General features: G+C 35.5%; 1 protein-coding gene across 6 annotated transcripts in view; it reads right to left on the reverse strand.

Moving 5' to 3' along the window:
* Positions 1–407: 407 nt before the first annotated feature.
* The window catches only part of LOC113499714 (myb protein), a 60,837-nt gene continuing 41,368 nt past the window's right edge, over positions 408–19,876 (reverse strand). For 2 of the 6 annotated variants that reach the window (XM_026880283.1, XM_026880287.1), the window contains 11 exons: positions 16,541–16,638; positions 16,057–16,191; positions 15,458–15,617; positions 13,525–13,724; positions 13,041–13,132; positions 12,008–12,150; positions 11,167–11,322; positions 10,588–10,676; positions 9,958–10,153; positions 8,302–8,484; positions 5,481–7,853 (listed from right to left, as the gene is read on the reverse strand). In XM_026880283.1, coding sequence (XP_026736084.1) covers positions 7,260–7,853; positions 8,302–8,484; positions 9,958–10,153; positions 10,588–10,676; positions 11,167–11,322; positions 12,008–12,150; positions 13,041–13,132; positions 13,525–13,724; positions 15,458–15,617; positions 16,057–16,191; positions 16,541–16,638 — 2,046 coding nt within the window. In that variant the 3' untranslated portion in view covers positions 5,481–7,259. Of the gene's footprint in view, positions 4,072–4,623; positions 4,744–5,480; positions 7,854–8,301; positions 8,485–9,957; positions 10,154–10,587; positions 10,677–11,166; positions 11,323–12,007; positions 12,151–13,040; positions 13,133–13,524; positions 13,725–15,457; positions 15,618–16,056; positions 16,192–16,540; positions 16,639–19,876 lie in introns of those variants that run through there. The other 4 variants (XM_026880288.1, XM_026880286.1, XM_026880285.1 and 1 more) reach the window with 4 other exon arrangements.

The following is a 19,876-nucleotide window of genomic DNA, read 5'->3' on the forward strand; positions in this document are numbered from 1 at the left end:
GGGTATTTGACAAAAAAAACTGTAGTCCGTCAGACATATTTTTCGCCACGAGCTCATAATTAAGAACCCCAGTTGGGTCCGAAACTGGTCAGGCAATTAATAATGATCATTAGGCCCCACGAAATCTTTATTGTAGTTTTCATATTAGGCAGTTTTAAATCAAAAATATACACCAAGTTTGTTTACCTTTTCTCATTAGATACTTTAACAAATGAAGTGCATTATTTATAGTTTACAGTACTTCGTCATCAGAAAGTTCTTTTTCAAAGTTTTTCTAACTTCTGTCGTTGGTGTTTCTTCACATTAAGTTGCATAAAAAGTCAGCGTGTTTAAATACATACTACCAGTTCTCGAACTCACCCCGTAAAACATTTACACATTTTAGCCGATTAATTAAAACAACCAAATTTTCTATAAAACCATTTATTTCTTAATTAAACATCCATAATAATATACTTACAAACATTATCTACGTGCTATGTACAAACTAGAACAATATAATCGTTGTCACAAAATAAAAACACTATCCAAGTCTTTGTATAAAATAAAAATGGCAATCACTTATCAACTAGACTGTTCAAACTTATTTAGACATTACAAACTTATTCGTTCCGGTGGCGAAAATTGGAACTAAATATTTACCTGAACATTTTAGACGTCAAAGTGACAGTTGTTGTGGTGTTGACAGCTACACTAGCGCCACTGTCAGCTGCAAAACTAAGATTGTTTGTCCAACATATAGATAGTTACTCAGTTAATCGGATTCTGTTACATTTTTTTCGGTAGAAAAGATTTCACATGCTTAAATTAGTAAGAAACATGAATATGCAAGTTCTTTATCACAATTCAATGTACAGAGTGCTTCGATATTTTGACAGGATTATTAAATGACATTTCATTATTAAAATCAGTTGAGCAGCCGTTAGAAATTCCGAATAAAGGAAATATAAATTAATAGACATCAAAATAAAAAACGTACAATAAAATATGTTTTAACATAATTCGTATAAATATTGCCTCTTAAATTTTAAATATTATACAAAACTTAAACATTAGCTAAAATATGCCTAAATTGTTCTGAAGAGTTACAAAACTAAGACAGTAAATCGCACATCGATTTTTACAAGATTCTATTTATTTTTGTTAATAAAACCACAATTTTTAGGGTAAATTGGCAGCCATTAAATTGACAAAATCTACGAATAAACCTTGGTCCCAGCAAAGCTTAGAGAATACTCTTACGCCTGTATCCAAGTTCGACACTAACGAGAGTCACGCAAGAAGGTCATGCTGTCTTTATCATACTTTAGGAGAGTGACAAAGACAGTGTAACATCGTAGTGTGACTTCCATCTGTGTTATTTTGAATACCGGCTATAAAAGCTTATTCCTACACCTTTGTAGCTTTTTAACGCCCATCGTATACAAGGTATTGCAAGCTTCCTACACCCGTCTTAGTTACACTCTAAACAAACACATTCTGTATAAGTTTCGTATTGGTAGAACCTTGGACAATAAATCGTTGTGTAAACAGGCAGAGAAGACTTGCGATGCCGCGTTGACAAAGGGCTTAAGCACAAGTTCGTGTAACAACTCCTACTAACACTTAAATAAAAGCCATTTCAAACCGTTTTTTTTTTAATTTAGTTTTTTAATAACTTAACTTTAGTTTAATTCTGTCAGCAGTGTTGAATTTCCGTTCCATTTGTTTTCAAACTAAAAAAGACAGCTAAACCTAATTTAAACTACACAAATTGACTCTATAATGAACTATTAAACATTCTCATAATTATTATTTTCTATATAAAAAATCTAAAATACAAATAAAAGCAATTACAATCTTATTAATCTATAGAGCTACTATAACTCACCCACGGTGTTAGATATACATAATTGAGTTTTACTTAACCCTACATTTGTACTCTTTCAAATTACATTAGACTATATTAATTCTTAAAGGTTTAGACACCAACTAGAAAAAATGAGGCGGTACTGGTTGATGCACCCAACTTTTTAGACCTATTCTGGTCCATATTCGGAGTACGGCTTCTGAGCTACTGAATAGACAACTTAATCTGAAATATAAACCAAGTTTTCCAAAAAAATGGCCGTATCATAAATTATGTTATATCCTGATGATGGGTAGGGCAGGTTCATTTTTAAGAAGGCCCTAATCATTACTTAGGCTCCATGTCCGTCTATCTGTCAGCAGACTGTATGTCGCGAATCGAGAAAACGCAGATAATTTATTTTTGTAATAACAACTTTTAAATTGAAACCGGGCTTATCAGGATGCGTGTTTTTTTTTTTACCTATTTGCATGGTAACTCGATGTCATGAGCCCGACTTACACTTAACCAAAGTTTTGAGAAATAAACCCATTTGTTGAAGATTTTGCAGAAGCATAGAAGCTGTATTTCAAATATTACTAGGATCAATACATTAATGTATTCGTTCCGAATATTTTTTCTAGTTTAAGTCTCGGATAGAAAAAGGGAAAAAAATCACACGAAGCAAACGAGCCAACTCAGATATAATTTAAAAAAACGGATCTCTTCGAAATAAAATCGAAAATTACTTTCATACATACTTTGACTTAACGAATTGTAACCAATTAGCCATAAAATAATCTAATTTTTAACATAATTTAGTTTTAAATCCCGTTTAAACTAGGCTTAGAAGATAAGATGATGATAATAAAATATTTTCATGTTTTCACACATTTTACAAAAAAATAGTAAGGACAAGACAGTGAAGTAAATTAACATAAAAAAAATCTATGAAACGTGCAAACGTACACACAAAAAAAAACATACTAAAATTAAGCTTAAATTCACAAGATATTAATGTAACTAGTATACCTATCTCTTTTTAATGTAACATCATTGCATGCGTGGAAGAGGGACAGCGCTCTACGCCGTGTCACGCTTTACAATAGCAATATTTTTTTAAGAGAAATGCCTCCAGAAATCATATAGTTTAAAATAATGAAACATACTAACATTGACCTATAATTTTATATTTTCTCATTACATAACTTTCTAGACAATTCGTACATAATTATACTTATATACTAGAATCACACTGTTTTTATTTACAACTCTTATGTTTAATGCTTAAACGATATTATCTAAAGTATTCTATATTAATAAGCGTACGTGCGACTGCGTTGTATTCTACTTTTTAGATCGTGGCCTATTGACAGTGAAATTATTAGGATTGAACTATTTTAATGATGAATGATTTAATATGAACAAATTACTGAGAATGACTTTTTTAAATATACTTTATTAAAAAAGGTTATCAAGGAGCGTTTAATACAAACAGTTATTGAATAAAGAAACGACTGATATATTTCAGTTTTAGATTGGAGTGTAGTCGAGTTTTATTTTGATTGGAAATTAAATGAATTATAGATTAATGTGTCTGAAAAATAAAGGATTCGCATGATCAATACTTATAGATGTTTTGTTATAAAGAATAAAAAAATCAAAAAGCATGATTCGGATACCAGTCCAAAGGCCACGATTAAAACTAGCAGAAAGATAAAACTACCAAAACCACAAATAAACTTAAACATATTTTACAACCGAACACTCAATCGCAAACATATTTTAGCATTATGCCATTAAACTTATGGTCCAATTTACTTAAGCAGCTTGGTTATGCCACATCTAACAGCAACGAATCATGTTTTTTTTGTTTCTATCCTTTTCTATCGCAAGGTATCATCGCTTAATTAGAGCGTGAGAAAAAAGAGTGCGATAATGCAGCGGTATAGAATGTCAGCTTTCATCTTTATCTCGCTCAGGTTAATGAAGATTCCGACTGGCAGAAAAGGAGAGAACCATAAAAAAATCAATTCGGTACTCAAAGATGTGCTTGAAACCCTATAGTTTAGGTTTTAGGACTTTTATGTTGCTTGTATAGTTCGGGACATAAAACTCAGCTATAGAAAGTTAAGTGATCTCGGTTTTAAAGCCGTTTTCCTCATATACTGATGAGCTAACTGCGTAAGGTCCAGTTGATCTTGCGTCATGCCACAAGCAAATGTTTGCCATTTGTAGGAGCCCTGGAAAATAAAAGTTTTATTTTTATCATTGTATACATTATTTTATCAGTTTGAATGCGACACCCGCAATTGATGTGATTAAGTAATAATAATAAAGTTAGAAACGTTGGTTGGCAGCGTCCGAATACTAAACTACTTTAATAAGAAGAGTAGCAAGTTGTAAAAGACACGACAACACGCATTTGGGGATCAACCAGTCGCATAATAACCATACCGACCTATACAGGGCTCAAAACCACTGCACAATGCACATCACACAGTGGACATAAGTGGTTTAGAAGTTATTAAAGGGGGACTCTCATTAAGGAATATGATCTTTTTCGCGGGGGGTTAACAAACACTCAAGTCACATGTACACGCACAAAAACGTTGAGTGGATCACACAAATGCGTGTCCTATGTGGGGATCGACCAACGACACGTCGCGCGAGCCTTATGAATGATGACCTCACCCGGCTATCCGTGGAATAAAATCTATCTGTTTTGTATGAAGTAGTAGCTTCAACCCTAAGATACAAAGTTTAATTTAAAACATAAAGCAAAGAATACTAACCATTATAAAAGGCGACGTTTTCTCACTCTCGTCCTGCATCTCAGACAGATCCTGGTCGAACTTGATAGAGCGAACAGCAGATTTCTTAACGATTATAGGATCATTGTTGCCTCGAATCACCTAGAAACGAATTTTATTTGTGCAGTTTGTGCTAATGTGTTTCACATCTATTGGTGTAGATGCATGTATATTATTGTATTCGTATAGATGTAGTTGTTTACTGTAGTTACTATACAAACTGAATATTCATATTCCGCAAAATATTTTTTTTTTATCTTTCTTGTGGAATGAGCTAAAGAGATAATTTTCTTCAGATAACTTGCATTACGTATAATGAGTGTGTTCGATTTAGAACTGTTTTTAAATAATTGTGTTATTTTATTAGAATCTGTTAGGTAAATTAAATTTTATTTCCTTCAACAGTGAATTTGTTAATTGATTTGTTTGGTATTGCATAGTATTTGTGTCAAACCACTTTAAAATATTATCAATTTTCCAAAGTATTGTTGTAAATAATAAATGACTTGAAAATTGAGTTAATTATTATTGCGTAATAATCTAGAGTTTGATCTATGTGCATGAAAAGAATAGGCCTTTAAAAAATAATTTAAATCCAGACCTAAATAGTCAAGACGCTTAGACATTTAAACTTCTTCAAGGATCTTAATACATCTATACACGAAATTAGTCTCCAAGGACACGTGCCAATGAGCTTTATGATGGCATTGGCTTGAAGACGGAATTCCATGGATATGTACACAACACCCACGGTTCCTGGTGCATTAAGATCTTTTTAGTCGCTTATATTTTCGTATTTAAATGTCTAAGAACCAAGGGTGAAAAACAAAACAAACATATAATGTACAAAATACATTTATTGAAATAAAAAATGACATCGGATCTCTTTTGGATTGGATTGGAATACAAACAATATTGACAGAGACACTAAACTACTCAAAATAATAAGAAAAAAACACATCGATAATACAAAAAAAAATGTTGCCATAATACAAAGAAACTACAGCTACAGAATAAATTAAAACATTTTTTTAAACATAAATAGTAACAAAAAACAATTGCTATAACAAGATATAAATAAATAAGTATTTTTTAGAAGATTCAACACTGGCCTGTCAATATTGTGGCGGGATTGGAATTGGCGGGAAAAATACAAAATGGAGGGATAAGGGTTCGGGGTAATGTCATTTATTTATTCCAAATAAAGTACTCTTAAGTAGCTGCCGATATTAAAATTGTTATAAATTTAACAAAAAAAAAGTACTGTATAAATACAAATTCCACAACCTACGCGACAGCATTTTAGTCGTTATCCGAATGACAGTTAAATTAAGTATAAAAAAAATGTTAATATTCTCAAGGCAAAATACAAAGCAAAAATACTAATATTAATAGAATTTCTAAATAAATAAATACGAGGATAGGATAGGTCACCTACTAGGGTTAAGTTAGTGAGTGAAAAGGAATCGTGCCTTCGAAAAGAACCTAATGCTCTTAACCTAACCTATAACCAACGATTTCGTTTTCCAATTCCGTATCAAAGTTATTATTTTTACATCTTTCGAATAAGAAAACACGATGAAATAAATACTGTTGAAACACAATATTTTGTACTTATTTGTTTTTTGTTACTACGAACAAGTATTTTAACCTAACGAATTAATACTTGGAATTATTATAAACTAGTAACACTTAAACAATTTGGTGCATGGTAAACTTGAGGTATACTTTTGACGATTACAGCTAAATCTTTTAACTAGAGAGTTAATTAAGAATATATTAAATTAATAGAAAAAAAAACGAATAGTTCATTTGATGAAAACCTCATCTTTGGTACTTAAGTTCTAATACCGTTCAACGTTAACATTAGTTTGGTGCAAAACCTATCTAAATTAAACCGAGTTTTAAAACTAATAAAATTTACAACCGAGAATCGAGAATCGATTTAATTCGAGATATCATATCACTTTCGGAGTGATATTTTTGTTTTTTTTAGATTAAAACGTGATTTAAAGACGAATCTCATTAGAAATTAATAATTATGAATGATTTAGTTGACTTTTTAGTTTTTTTAGAATTTGATCACATTTTTATTAGTTAGTCAGTTTATTAGTAGTTTTATGTGGGATACTAGAATTTATTTTAATATTCACATTACATGATTTTTAAGCCGTTTATATTAATTTTGTTTAAAATTGTGATTTTAGTGGTCCTAGACCAAAATTTTTAACGTTTTTTATTTATTTCGATATGATATCGATTTTTATCGAGTACCCCACGAGTTTTATTTAACCGTTTAGTTTATGACTTAGTTAAGCGTGTTATTTACTTACAAATGTATCACTATTTATTCACAGTCCATATATTGTCTTACGATGTTTCGTTAAAAAAATGTTCTTATTATTTTTCAAGCAAATGGAAACTAAAAATAAAAATTCTGAACAAAGAACGGTTGAAAACCATTTTTTTTTCGTGTCAATAATGCTCGATGCATGATGAACACAGAAAAGTTTTGACCACAACTACCATAAGTTCTTTAAATAAATATACAAAACATTCTGTTGACTTTTGTAACGAAACATCCAAGACCTTACCTAAATCAATAAGCGTATCCCATCTTACATATTAGCGAACATATAATAATCACTATTAAACAATTCGTCCGTTTGTCCCGTGTCCTTATCAACGGTCCACCATTGGTTCTCTTTTTGCGCGTAATCATTTTTATTCATAATCTTATTGGTTAAAATCTCATCTATCCGTGACGTAGACGGTTTCTGATTGGTCACTTTGTATATGTGGTCTGCTAACGCGTTAGCTAGAACCTCTTTGGGTGCTATTAAAGTGTCGCAAGCGAGTTCGTTGCTTGAGTTGATCGTTCTAAGTCTATCCGCGTTTAATCTCGCGAAACTCGGTCCGTCTAAGTTCGTGACGTCTCTGAATGGTTGTATTTCGTTATCGTACTCTGGGTAAATGATTTGTGTGGGACCTAAGGTGTTAGGTTCGGGATTAGTAAGGAGTAAAGACCTGTGTTGTACCTTTGTTTTCTCAGTGATGACTGCCTCAATGTCTATGTCTTCGTATTTGCTTGTTTCTGGCGTATTTTCGGCGCTGATGAGGGAGTGTAGGCTTGTCGATTCTTCCATTAGCGAGTTTTTGACGATGGATGGCGGTGAGAACATTACCGAGCTGTCGCCGGCTAAGGTTTTGCTCTGTAACAAGTATAATGTTTTCTTTTATTTGAAGTGTTTTGTGAGTTTGTCGTTAGGGTCAATCGTGGGGTTATCTTTAATTTATACCATTAGTAACATTTAAAAATAAAGAAGAATGCAAGGCAGATGTGATCTGAGGACCGAGCTGACTGTATATTTTATAAAGATGGTTCGAAATGTTTCGTTACCTAAAAAAAATAAACCCAAAGCTCGTGAAGATAATGTCATGATCTAGTCAAAGACGCGGTGAACAAATGGCTAAAGAAAGAGAGGTCTAAAGGGGGAGGTATTTGCCCAACTGCGGCTTTTGACACCAAGTGGCACCAAGTCGTTGTTATACTCGGTGCTGGCTAGCCAGTTCTTTTACTTGAACTTTGCTAGACATGCCGCCACGTGACTACACGTGTCTACATCTCTTCTTCAGACGAACACATGCTAGCACACTGACCGGCGTCTCGATGTAGGTGAGGTCGGGCACGAGCGCGGCGCGGCCGGCGTGCGGCGTGCTGGTGACGGCGCCCCAGCTGCTGGCCAGCGCCTTGCGCGCGCGCTTGTGGCCCACCGACACGTTCTCCTTGCCGCACACCGACGAGCGACGCTTCAGGCTGCCGATGCCCGAGTCGTTCACCTGCTGAATGTTACTCATAAGGTCAGATGTATGTAATATTAGTCATGTGTATAGGTGGGTAAGTGAGGAGCGATAAAACGTGGTGTCCTTAAATTGGTTCGTTTATTACTGGCGCTGACGACGCGATCGCAAATTTCGACCGAACATTAATTTGGCAAGCCTTTCACTGGTGGTAAAATGCCAGGCATTTCTATAATTAGGAGGCAGCGGAGCGCGCTAGCGAGGAAGATCCCAGCGCCCCCGTCCCGCACGAGCGCGACTTGCCCTCACCAGGGTCTGGGCGCCCGCTCACACAGACCCAGGCCGTGGGGTCGCACTGAGGTCGTGACGGGTGTTCCCCAGTATGAGGCGAGCAGGCCGACGCAGGCCTCCCCGCGGCCGGCACGCGGCTGACGTCACCCGGCGGATAGGAGTCTGACACTACCCGTTCCCTCTCTCGAGGATGCGGATGTCAGAGTATTTCCCCGCCTCAACTAAAAAAAAATTGGCAGAAGGGTCGCGCATACTCTCGCACATGTGACACACGAGCCAATTCCTTCATCAATGTTGCTATCAATAAGTCACCCTACTACGGGCGTCAGTTTTCGTTTTTATACGACTTCAAAAAAAAGAGTTTGCTTAATTCGACCGCATACATTATGCGTTTTTAAAAATTTTTTTCGCGCCTAGCTTCGTCGTTTATGAACCGATTTTGTTAGAAAAAAAAATTCCATGCGGAAGTCGGGTTCTAATGATGGCAGACCAGAGAACTCTAAAAATCAAAGGGGCCACTAGTACGTTTATATTTTTTTTCATTTAGTATTTTAAACCCCTACAATTTATTAAAATTCTAGAGAAGCGAGACACGCGCCAGCTCGCGACATACCGCCACCCGCTGCTGTCTACCTCTCACTGTCACGGCGCGTTCACAGCAGCATGCTGCTGCGGAGTTTGCTGCGTTTCTTCTCCCTCAGCGAAGGCCCTTAGGAAGCGAGAAAGAGTAGACGAAACTGGGCGCTTTCCAATGTAATTTGACCTTCAAGAAGTACTACATAGTAGCCTAATTTGAATAAATAAATTTTGATTTTGATTTCTAGACGCCGCGTTACGTATAAAACTTCTATAAAAATTAACTACACCTAGAAACCGCTTAACTTCCTTAAACTTTATTGGTTCGGGTGCATTTAATATGGCCTTGTCCTTATCCAGACTAGTTTACAATCCTGCCTTACTCATTACGTATTTTAAGTAAAACACGCTCCTTTTAAAAAATCGCATTTATTTTTGCATCTTTATATTAGATCCAGTGATGCATATATCTAACCAAACACTGACACCGTCTATATGCGCATATATTACGCATTTAATCCGATTCGTGTCACCAGACCTCTCAGTGTCGCCAAGAAGAGAGGGTCACTTACCACTACACCAACGGGCCAGTATAACATGACTCATAATCATTGAATGCATAGCATTACTAAAAACTTAATCCCTTACCTGTACACTCGCATTCTCCGGGCCATCAGCTGTTGATGACAGCATGGAATCGTTCAGCTGCACAGTACTATCAGAGTTCTCTCTCTTCATCATCATAGTGATGTCCTCGACGAGCAGTCCCGGGCTGGACGGCTCGTAGTGCAGACCGGACTTCTTGCCGATTTCCGCCATCGCGATCTTGAAGGGTGTCGGGGTTCTGTGAATGTTTTTGTGTGATTAATATGCGTTTTATGGCTATTGCGTAGGAGCACAGCGGACCTGAATATGTTACAGTTGTATTGTGTATCTTTTGATGCAACATCTGCAACGCAACATCAAAATCCATGCAAAATTTTGCTACCTATAGACTCGCTTTCAGGGGTAAAATTTTACAAAATCAAATTCAAAAGGTTTTATATCAAGTAGACAGTTTTCTAGGCACTTACAATATTGACTGTAGATGCAAGGTTTCAAAATGTCTCTCTTATGGAAAAGAACTGACAAGAAACTCTCCGTAAATAATGGGACAAATACAACCTGTTATAATCTATCTCTTTATCGAAACTTGATTGTTTCAATACAAAGGAAATTTATGTCTATTACACAAGTCAAATATGTATTTTTCTATAGTTAATTTAATAATCTACTTACTTAGGAGTGGTTCCCTTGAGTGCAGCGGGTCCGCCCGGAGTGACATGCGCGGGCGTCGGCGTCTGCAGTAAAGGACTCGCACTCCATTCCTGAGGGATGCGGAATAGATTGGTATTGAATAAGATATTTTATCTTTAAGTTAAATCTAATTTGACATGGTACTTCAGTCAACTGAGTATAGGTTGAATAAAGAAATTTTTATTCACGGATGGTTGTCGTTTTTATCGAACCAAATGTGATACACTTTAAGTCAACAAACATAAAAAAGAACGACTCCCGCAGTAACAATAAGAATTTAATCCTTGTGTCGCAGGGGTTTCACAATCATACAAATCACGTGCACAAAGACACCCAGACTTAAACCTGGATCACACAAATGCTTGTCCTACGCGGGGATCGCACCCAAGACTCGACACGCAGTGAGTTTGGCGTGGTGACCTCCACCACTCGACTATCCGCGGAGTCATATCACACATAATACTATATTTGATTCCACTCCGTAACTAATAAACAAGTTTAAAAAATATATATTAGCAAAGAGAGTGATAAGTGTTATGAAATATTTATTTAATTATTTACCTTAGCAGCATGCCTGAGCGGCGTGGAGTCGAGCGCGGCGAAGGAGATGGCGGCGGGAGAGTTGAGGAACTGCGACGGACTGAAGGGGAGCGCCTTGATGGGGGTCACGCCGGCTGAGCGGGCCTCCAGGGACTTCGGGATGGACTCCGGCCACGACTGCGGGGGAAACTTGTGTTAAAAATGTACAGAAATTTCAATGATAGCCTACATTGAGAATATGGTCACTAAGGATATATCTTGGAATGTTAACTAAAAAATTAAAAAGACAAGAAAATAGTAGAAACGAATGAGACGAAAATAAGATTATCACTGACGGGCCTGTTGGTCTAGTGGTTAGTGACCCTGACTGCTATACCGGAGGTCGTGGGTTCGATTCCCACCCAGGACAAATGTTTGTGTGATGAGCACGATCATTTGTTCTGTGTCTGGGTGTAATTTATCTATAATATGTATGTATTTAGAACTATATAAGTAAGTTTATCAGTTGTCTGGTTACCATAACACAAGCTCTGCTTAGCTTGGGATCAGATAACCGTGTGTGAGTTGTCCCATGATATTATATATTATTGTCCCATGATATTATATATTATTATATATTATATATATTATTATCACTGTAATAACTTGATATACAAACTTCAAATAAGGTTTCTCCACAAAATCTATCTTCACCATTTCAAACTTGTTATATTTCAAAAGATTTCACTTAAAAATATTGGATTTACATATACCAAATACCAATGATTTACAGATTCGCCACCACTTAGCACTTAAGTCCCAGCATACCTTACCAGGTAAAACCAACATGAATATAAAACACAGATACAATACATTAACTCACATTATTCGTGGTACTCTGTGACTTCTTGGGTTTCCGCCTGAGTATGGGCGGCGGGCTGCTAGTCTGTGTGACCTTCTTAGGCGACGTGTACACTGAAGGGACTTCTATCACCTTACTACTCTCTGCTTGGACAGCGTATGTTACTGGAAAGTGAAGATAATTGTGTTATTATAAGAACTTTCGTACGGCAAATTAATTATTAAACAAACTAAATGGAAATATAATGCGGACAACAGCACATACATTGTTCTGAACCCAAAGTAAGTTGCTATAGCACTTGTGTTATAGAATTCAGATACAACGAAGGTACCACAAACACCCAGACCCGAGACAATGTAGAAATGTGAATTTTTACATTGACCCGGCCGGGGATCGAACCCGGGACCTCAGAGCTAGCGACACCTTGAAACCGGTGCGTGCGCCACTCGACCACGGAGGTCGTCAGTATCAACATATTAACACTACAATCTTAAATACTTCTCTTCGATAATTGTGTTATGATAGTAACTTTTTCAATTAATTCATAATTATGTATTTATTAGTCATTTCATCATGGCCCGGCTGTTATTCATACATCTTTGACAGTCTTTATAGGTAGTCAGAAGCTAAGCTAATAAAGTTTGACAACCAGTCGAACCAAGGGGTATCGTGTTGCCCAGGTAACTGGGGTGAGGAGGCCAGATAGGCAGTCACTCCTTGTAAAACACTGACACTTTGCTGAATCCGGTTAGACTGGAAGCCGACCCCAATATAGTTGGGAAAAGGCTAGGCCGATGATCATCATCGTCAGCCCATATTCGTCCACTGCTGGACATAGGCCTTCCAATTGCACGCCAACGAGATCTTTAGTCATTTGGTTAGTAATTTTCTGCCATTATATTTTTTTTGTTTGGATTGTAGTGGTTGAGATTACAACGCCAGATCCACTATGCACGACGTTTTCGCGGGTTCAACCCCATGCAGGACAAACAAGCAGGTCAAAAATTGAATAAGGCTAAGTTTTAAGAAATGTGTCATTGATTGATATACTTACTGGCATCTTGATTGTTCTCATTGGCTGTTGAAGTTTGGTGTAAGTAATTCCTGAACTGTGAGTCCGTTGGTAGTACTTCTATGTTCACGAACCTGGAAACAGCGGAAGGAATTGTTAGAAAACTAAAAAAATAAGACAGGTTAACTAAAATGTGAGAAACATAAGGTATTTCTCGAACAGAGTTTTTCATTGTAATTTTTTGTTTGAAACACACCCGGTTTTGTGACTTACTGTCAACTTATGTTAAGATTTCATTTAATGGGAGCAAACAGCTAGACATTTAAGGACTTCTAATGAAGGCGACTTTTGACCGCATGGATAAATGATGATCGAGTAGTAAATGTTGTACTCGACCTCTCGCAGGTTCGATCCTCGCGAAGTAAAATACATTTCTGTGGTCCACGCCTTTGTTCATATAACTTGACTTGCTGCCTTTTTCTCATTAAATTACTTACATTTTTATTAAATAAAGGCAAACACTCACTTAAAAGGGGCATCAACGATTTCAATATCAGCTGGTACGAGCCCTCCCCTGTCCGGCGACTTCTGTCTCGACTGCAGACTGATGTTGTTCAGTTGATCCTTGAGCAGTTGTCTGAAGTGTAACACTTGCTTCGACGCAGGCTGACTTGTGTTGGATGAGTTACTCTGTGTTGACTCGTTGAAGGGGTCTGACCAGGTCTGCTGTGGGTGTGACAGGGATATTAAATATATTTAGATTATATAATTATGTTTGTTCATGTGATGCGGGTAATTTAGGTTGTTTCATATTGTTCATTTTTATAAGGAAGGGAAGAAGCTGTTTGACCAATTTTGATATCTATGAATGATTATTCTTTGGTTTTATTTAGAATGTGGGTTGTTGATCTAAATTTTCTAATTTCGTCTTACATTAAAGAATATAAGTTCAGAGAAGAGACTACTCCTCTGTCTACAAATATCGAATATTAGTAAAGAAGTTAGTTCTTCAGAAACTACACACTTTGTCACTACGATATGTGCAACATTTATTTTGATGAAAGTGAATGTTATATGAAAGTGGTCATAAGCGTGATAACTAAAACACATGATAAAGCCAAAAGTTAACTTAACATAATATATACAAAACGAGAAAGCACACACAACTACAGTCGGCCTTTGTAAGTAGCACATATATTTATAGACACTGTTACCGAAAACAAAAACCAAATGAGAAAAAATCTAATAAAACATCTATCCAACCTGATTCTGAAAGTTTTTAATTATATGCTTAATTGATTAATAAAGGAGAAAGTAGAAACGCATATTAAAAAGAACTAGAGAATGTGACTTAACAAATGGTTATCTAATTTATATTCTGATGGACCTTTTAAAATCAGGTTGTGGACATTGCAAATAAGGACAAAATATTCAAATGTATATGCCAACACTGCACTTAAGTTAATAGTTTTCTTTGTATCATAGAACTAAAATTTATACTATACTAGCTGACCCAGCAAACGTTGTTTTGCCGATTTTCTGGTTGTATGTATTTTTAATGCCACATTATAAAAAAAGTAAAAACAAACAATTTCGTCCAAAAAATAAAATATTTTTTTTTGTGTGATCATCCCTTATCACTTATGGGTATTAAAAATAGATGTTGTTCTATTCTCAGACCTACTGAATACGCATATAAAATTTGGTAAAAATCGGTTGAGCCATTTCGGAGGAGTACGGTAACTAACATCGTGACAGGGGAATTTTATATTTATACTATACATACCACATTACTTTCAATGAAAGAAACATAGTTTTCTAAGTATTATTTTATCGTTCCCGACAAGGTCTAATAGAACTTTTATTTATTGTAGTATGCAAACACAATATTGAGTTAAGTTTTATCTGGCACATACATTTTGAGGCATAGATATGGTAATAAGTGATCGCTGTGTCCTTGTGTATAGATTACATTTACCATATCTCGCCTATTAACAATTTGGTTGGGTTATTATTGTGAATTATTTCTTTGTTTTAGTTATTAATTTGTTCTTGTTCTATCACTTGAAATGAGACGGCAATTACTCCTTTACCTGACCATTACAGACTCAAAATTTTCTTTTACTTTTTAGCAATTCTTTGCTTTTTTATAGTCGTATAAGCTTTTAGATCAAAATTCTCGAGGCTCTCGTACACAACAGCAGATTTTTGTTCAATCTTGTTGCGACGAAATCAGGATTTCTGCTTTAAGGTTCAGAGATACACGCCTGTGTACAATACCTTAATGTAGAAAAAATATGCCTTTGCTGATGCGTATCTATTTTCATATACATATTATTCTACATTCTCTTGATCTAGCGCTCATACATTTTTGTATACTTGATAATCTACTTTTTCAGCACTAAGTTTTGAATAACAACCCAACCAAACTCAAAACAGAACACAGAAAGCGCACTAACATCGTTGTAAGCGACTTGTACTTTGTCGTGTGCATGCGGCGTCCCCTCCCGCCTGCCGCGCGCCTGCTTGCGCCGCAGCGACTCGAAGCTGTCGAGGAGGTCGGGCTCGTACTTCCGACGCATCGTCGAGTTCCAGTGGTTCTTTATTGCGTTGTCGGTCCTGTGGGGGACGGAATTGGATTATTGAGGATGAAAATGAACAAATCTTAACTGACATAAGACACTTGAATTATTGTGACGAATGGCTTTTCCATAGCTTGCCTTAAACGCTGCAAAAAGTAAAAAAAAAATTAAGGCTAATAAAAAGTATGTTGATTAATAAGATCTTTAGTATCTCTACCTTCTTCTCTTGCCTGAATAATTTCCTTGAAGATTTTAGCGAATTAGCAACAAATCGACTTCCAGTAAAAATGCCATAAACGTCACTAATCGCAGACAGCTTTGTGACATTTACTTTAAAATCATTCTAAGCTGAAAATCAGTGGCAATCAAGTGGCCACTTCAGTACCAATTTCGCCACCCCCCCCCCTCTTTTCCTGGATTAGTCAGTAACACCTAAGTTCTGCGGGTTTCAGTCTTCATATTTATACAGTACTCACCTGCCAGGCAACAGCTTAGCTATCTTAGCCCACTGGTTCCCGAGCTGCTTGTGCGCTTGGTAAATAACTCTGTCTTCGTGCTCCGTCCACGCCGTCTTCTTTATAGACGGGTTTAGGTGGTTGTGCCATCGTTCTCTGGAAAGTTCAATAGTTTATTAGGATGACCAGAAACAATTCTCTTGAGAAAATCTCTTTAAATTATTTGAATGCAGATCCAACTCAATTTGACTATAAACAAATTCTGATACCAATCACATCGCAAAACAACACAACATTGAAATGGTTTTTTTTAATCACTAATATATTTTTTTACATTGTATTGTTTACAAGTTTTATGTTGTTTCTGTTCCAATTGAATTGAATTCATATATTCTCTAATTTGGCTATTGTCAACAGATTCCTAGTTAAACTATTTACTTTGTAAAATTTAACATACGTTTCGAATTAAAAAGAGATTTTGCTTGCTTGTTACTTTAATGCTTACCTGCACTGTTTTCCTATCCTTCCCTTTAGGTGGCGCGCTATGAGCGTCCATTTCTTTGGCCCGTATCTTTTGACCAGGTCCATCACCTTTTCATCTTCCTATAACAAAAGATAATCAATATTAGTAACTTATTTGCGATATAACCTTTTATAAAAAATAACATAATGTTTACACTTCTAACTCAATAAGTCAATACCTCTCATACGTCGTCCAAATACTGTATTACATCAGAGGAATATGAACAAAACAAACCAAACGCTTGTATTGTTTTTCAAATTGAAGTTAAACCTCATTTACAAATTCTTTTGCCACACCTAATTAGGTACAAACAGATTTGAAATCTTAGAAATAATAGTCCACACAATTCAACACTAGTTATTGTATGTTTCTTTCAATTAAGCCGACATAAAGTACAATCAATAAAAAATTACCGTATCATTGCTTCTAAATCTCTTTACAATTTACAAAACGATTTAACAATTACCGATTGCCGCTCATCCTTTAAGATCCTCTTACAACAAAAAGCATTTAAAAAAACAATGAAACACCTGATTGTAGCGTGCGAAAATACGTTAAATCGCAAGGTGAACTAGTGCGTGGGTGAAAAAACGTGAATTCAAACAGCTGATTGGAATGAGATGTTTATTAAGACGCTATATTTACAGTCAGTATCTGAGTTTTACGATAATTGACTCTATTGTGAAGAGTTAAGGTTGAATTTTGTTATGTTCACAGCCAGCACAATATGTTGGACGATATTCGACTTTGTACACGAAGCTTTAAAGTCTAATTTAAAATGGCTTTCTTGAAATTAAGGTGCTGGTTGAGTGTATATCCGTCCAAGCTGTTTTCGGATACAGTGACTACTAGCTGTCTTATATTATTGAAGTTGGATATTATTATACCGACAAGGATATTAAGTTCAAAAAATTAATACAGGAGGCCTGCTAACACCTCATAAAGTAAGAACTTACGGAAGAAACTTTCATTGCTGTTTAGGAAATGAGCGCAATACACGGAAAGAGCGATGTCTCTTTTCCACATTACAGCTGTAGTCTTACTTTAAAACGCAGTGCTAGGAACACCGCAGTTCAATAAAGGATTCCCGAAAATAAAAATCTTAAGCAAAACACATTTCGGATAAACAACAAAGGCTTCAGTTCAAATTGTTCGTGAAAAAAACTGAACTACTTTTAACAATACGACGCAAAAAGATTCACGACTCTTGATACATATCTATAGCAAATCTCAAGTCACGAGTTGACCAATTAACACGCCCTTTAATTAAAATAATTACACTTTTTGTTTAACACTGTACTAAATAATTGGTCATACCATGATTTGTAGAATTGGTAACAAAAGGGTTTAGCACCTAGTTACCTTTGGCCTTGATTTAGGTACTTACAGACGGATTAATTTTGTAACGAAAGAGGTATGACTTGTGCTGTGTATATCCTTTATAAGTTTCTTCAATGATTTTTTTAACTTTAACTTTTATGCCTTGTATTTTACGGGGGCTTTCACAAACATTAAAGTACATGCACAAAGACACCCAAATTTAGGACCAGCACTCGCAACAAAAGCTTCTTCTACTCTGGGACACAAATAAAGTAAAAGAAATGAATAGAAAATGCGTAGTTCTATACAAATAGTATTTATAAACGGTATCAATCTTATCATACATTATAGAGCGCTTAACACATGGTTTAACAGGAAAATTAGGACAGAACGTGGTTTCCTCAAGGATTTATGTCAATCGATTGTAGCTTGGGATTAACAATTTACTAAAGATTCAAGGCTCTATGATCAAATAATATTGCCATAACAGCAAAAATATAAAACAAAACACGAGCATTAAATTAGTAAATTAGGTATTAAATTAACACTAATTCATAGTACTCACAGCAAGCCATGACATCATATATTTTTTCAAAACTTAAACGTCTTAATTACTATTTTTTTTGTATTCTATTGCAACGCAATATGGTTGAGAGTCGTTTGACTTCAGTTTTAATTACTTTAATTTGTGTCAAGATTTAACGCTTCGCTTCTATTTCAATATGCTAAGGTCGACTTTTCTTTGACTGATGTTTGCTTAACAAGTATCAGCGGTAAAGACAAAAAGCGTCGGGTCAAGGGCAAGGATATAGATCAAGATGTGTCTTAAACAGCAAATTTAAATCTAGTTACAGACCATGTAATGTGTATTGTTTTTTATGCATAAAGATTGAATCATGTTGGTCTGTATATGGTATGTGGAAGATGATTTGTGAGTTTGCTGACTAGTGTGCAAATTTAAAATGTGTGCCATTTATATATTTTCAAAATTCTTGGTTTTATTAAGCTTTCCACGATGTAAATAAAAATAAACAAACTTATTTAATACTTGTTTTGCGGGGGGTTTCACAAACATTCAAGTCACGTGCACAAAGACTCCCAGACTCAGAACAAGAATTCGTGGAAACACACAAACGCTGGTCCTACCAGTGAATCGAACCCGAGACACGTCGGGCTGTGTGGCTTTGTCGTGGTGATCTCACCACTCGGCTATCCGTGATGACAAAATGTCCATAGAATACACTTTTTGGGAAGTGATGTCTTACAAGTGGTGTCGTATACAACCAATGGTCTGTGGTTTGTACCATATTTTAACACAGACACATAAATCACATCTCCAGACACATTACATAGCAAGTGAATTTTTGTACTTATTTAATTTAGTCACACATTAATCTTACAATGACTTAACAGAAGATATATTCATGTAGGTATAACACCAAGCATTTGGGCAAACAGACAAAAGCCTTTGTTTAAATTTATTTAAATTTGAACCATGTTTATTCCAATATTAGATATAATTGAGACATTTATAAACCTTACATGGATAAACTTTAAGTTCCTTAACACACCTATTTTTAAATAATAAAAACATTCAGTATAAAAATTGATATTATTTTCCGAATAAGGATGAAATATTTTGTATTGTCAAATGATGTAATGCCCAAAATATTTCCATTCAATAAAATCGTGTGAAAAAAGTTGCTGAATTTGCATACTAAGTTGATGGTAATATTATAAAAGATTTTTATTGTGCGAAGGCTTGGCTTACTCACAGGGTGTAATAGTAATAAAAAAGTGTTAAGTTTGAGGTCGCTTCTTAGAAGCTTTTATAGTAGCTATTGTATTTGTTAGAGGGATTGGGGTCGACTAAAAATCTAAAGGTGCGATGGACTCGAAGAAGGTAGGGAAGGAAATAGCTGTTTTGACGAACGTGATGTTTTATACTGTGCCACAAAGGCCAAGCTCGATAAAATGATTGTTTAAAACGTAGTTATG

The sequence above is a fragment of the Trichoplusia ni genome, chromosome 12 (genome assembly GCF_003590095.1).
Source record: "Trichoplusia ni isolate ovarian cell line Hi5 chromosome 12, tn1, whole genome shotgun sequence".
Lineage (NCBI taxonomy): Eukaryota > Metazoa > Arthropoda > Insecta > Lepidoptera > Noctuidae > Trichoplusia > Trichoplusia ni.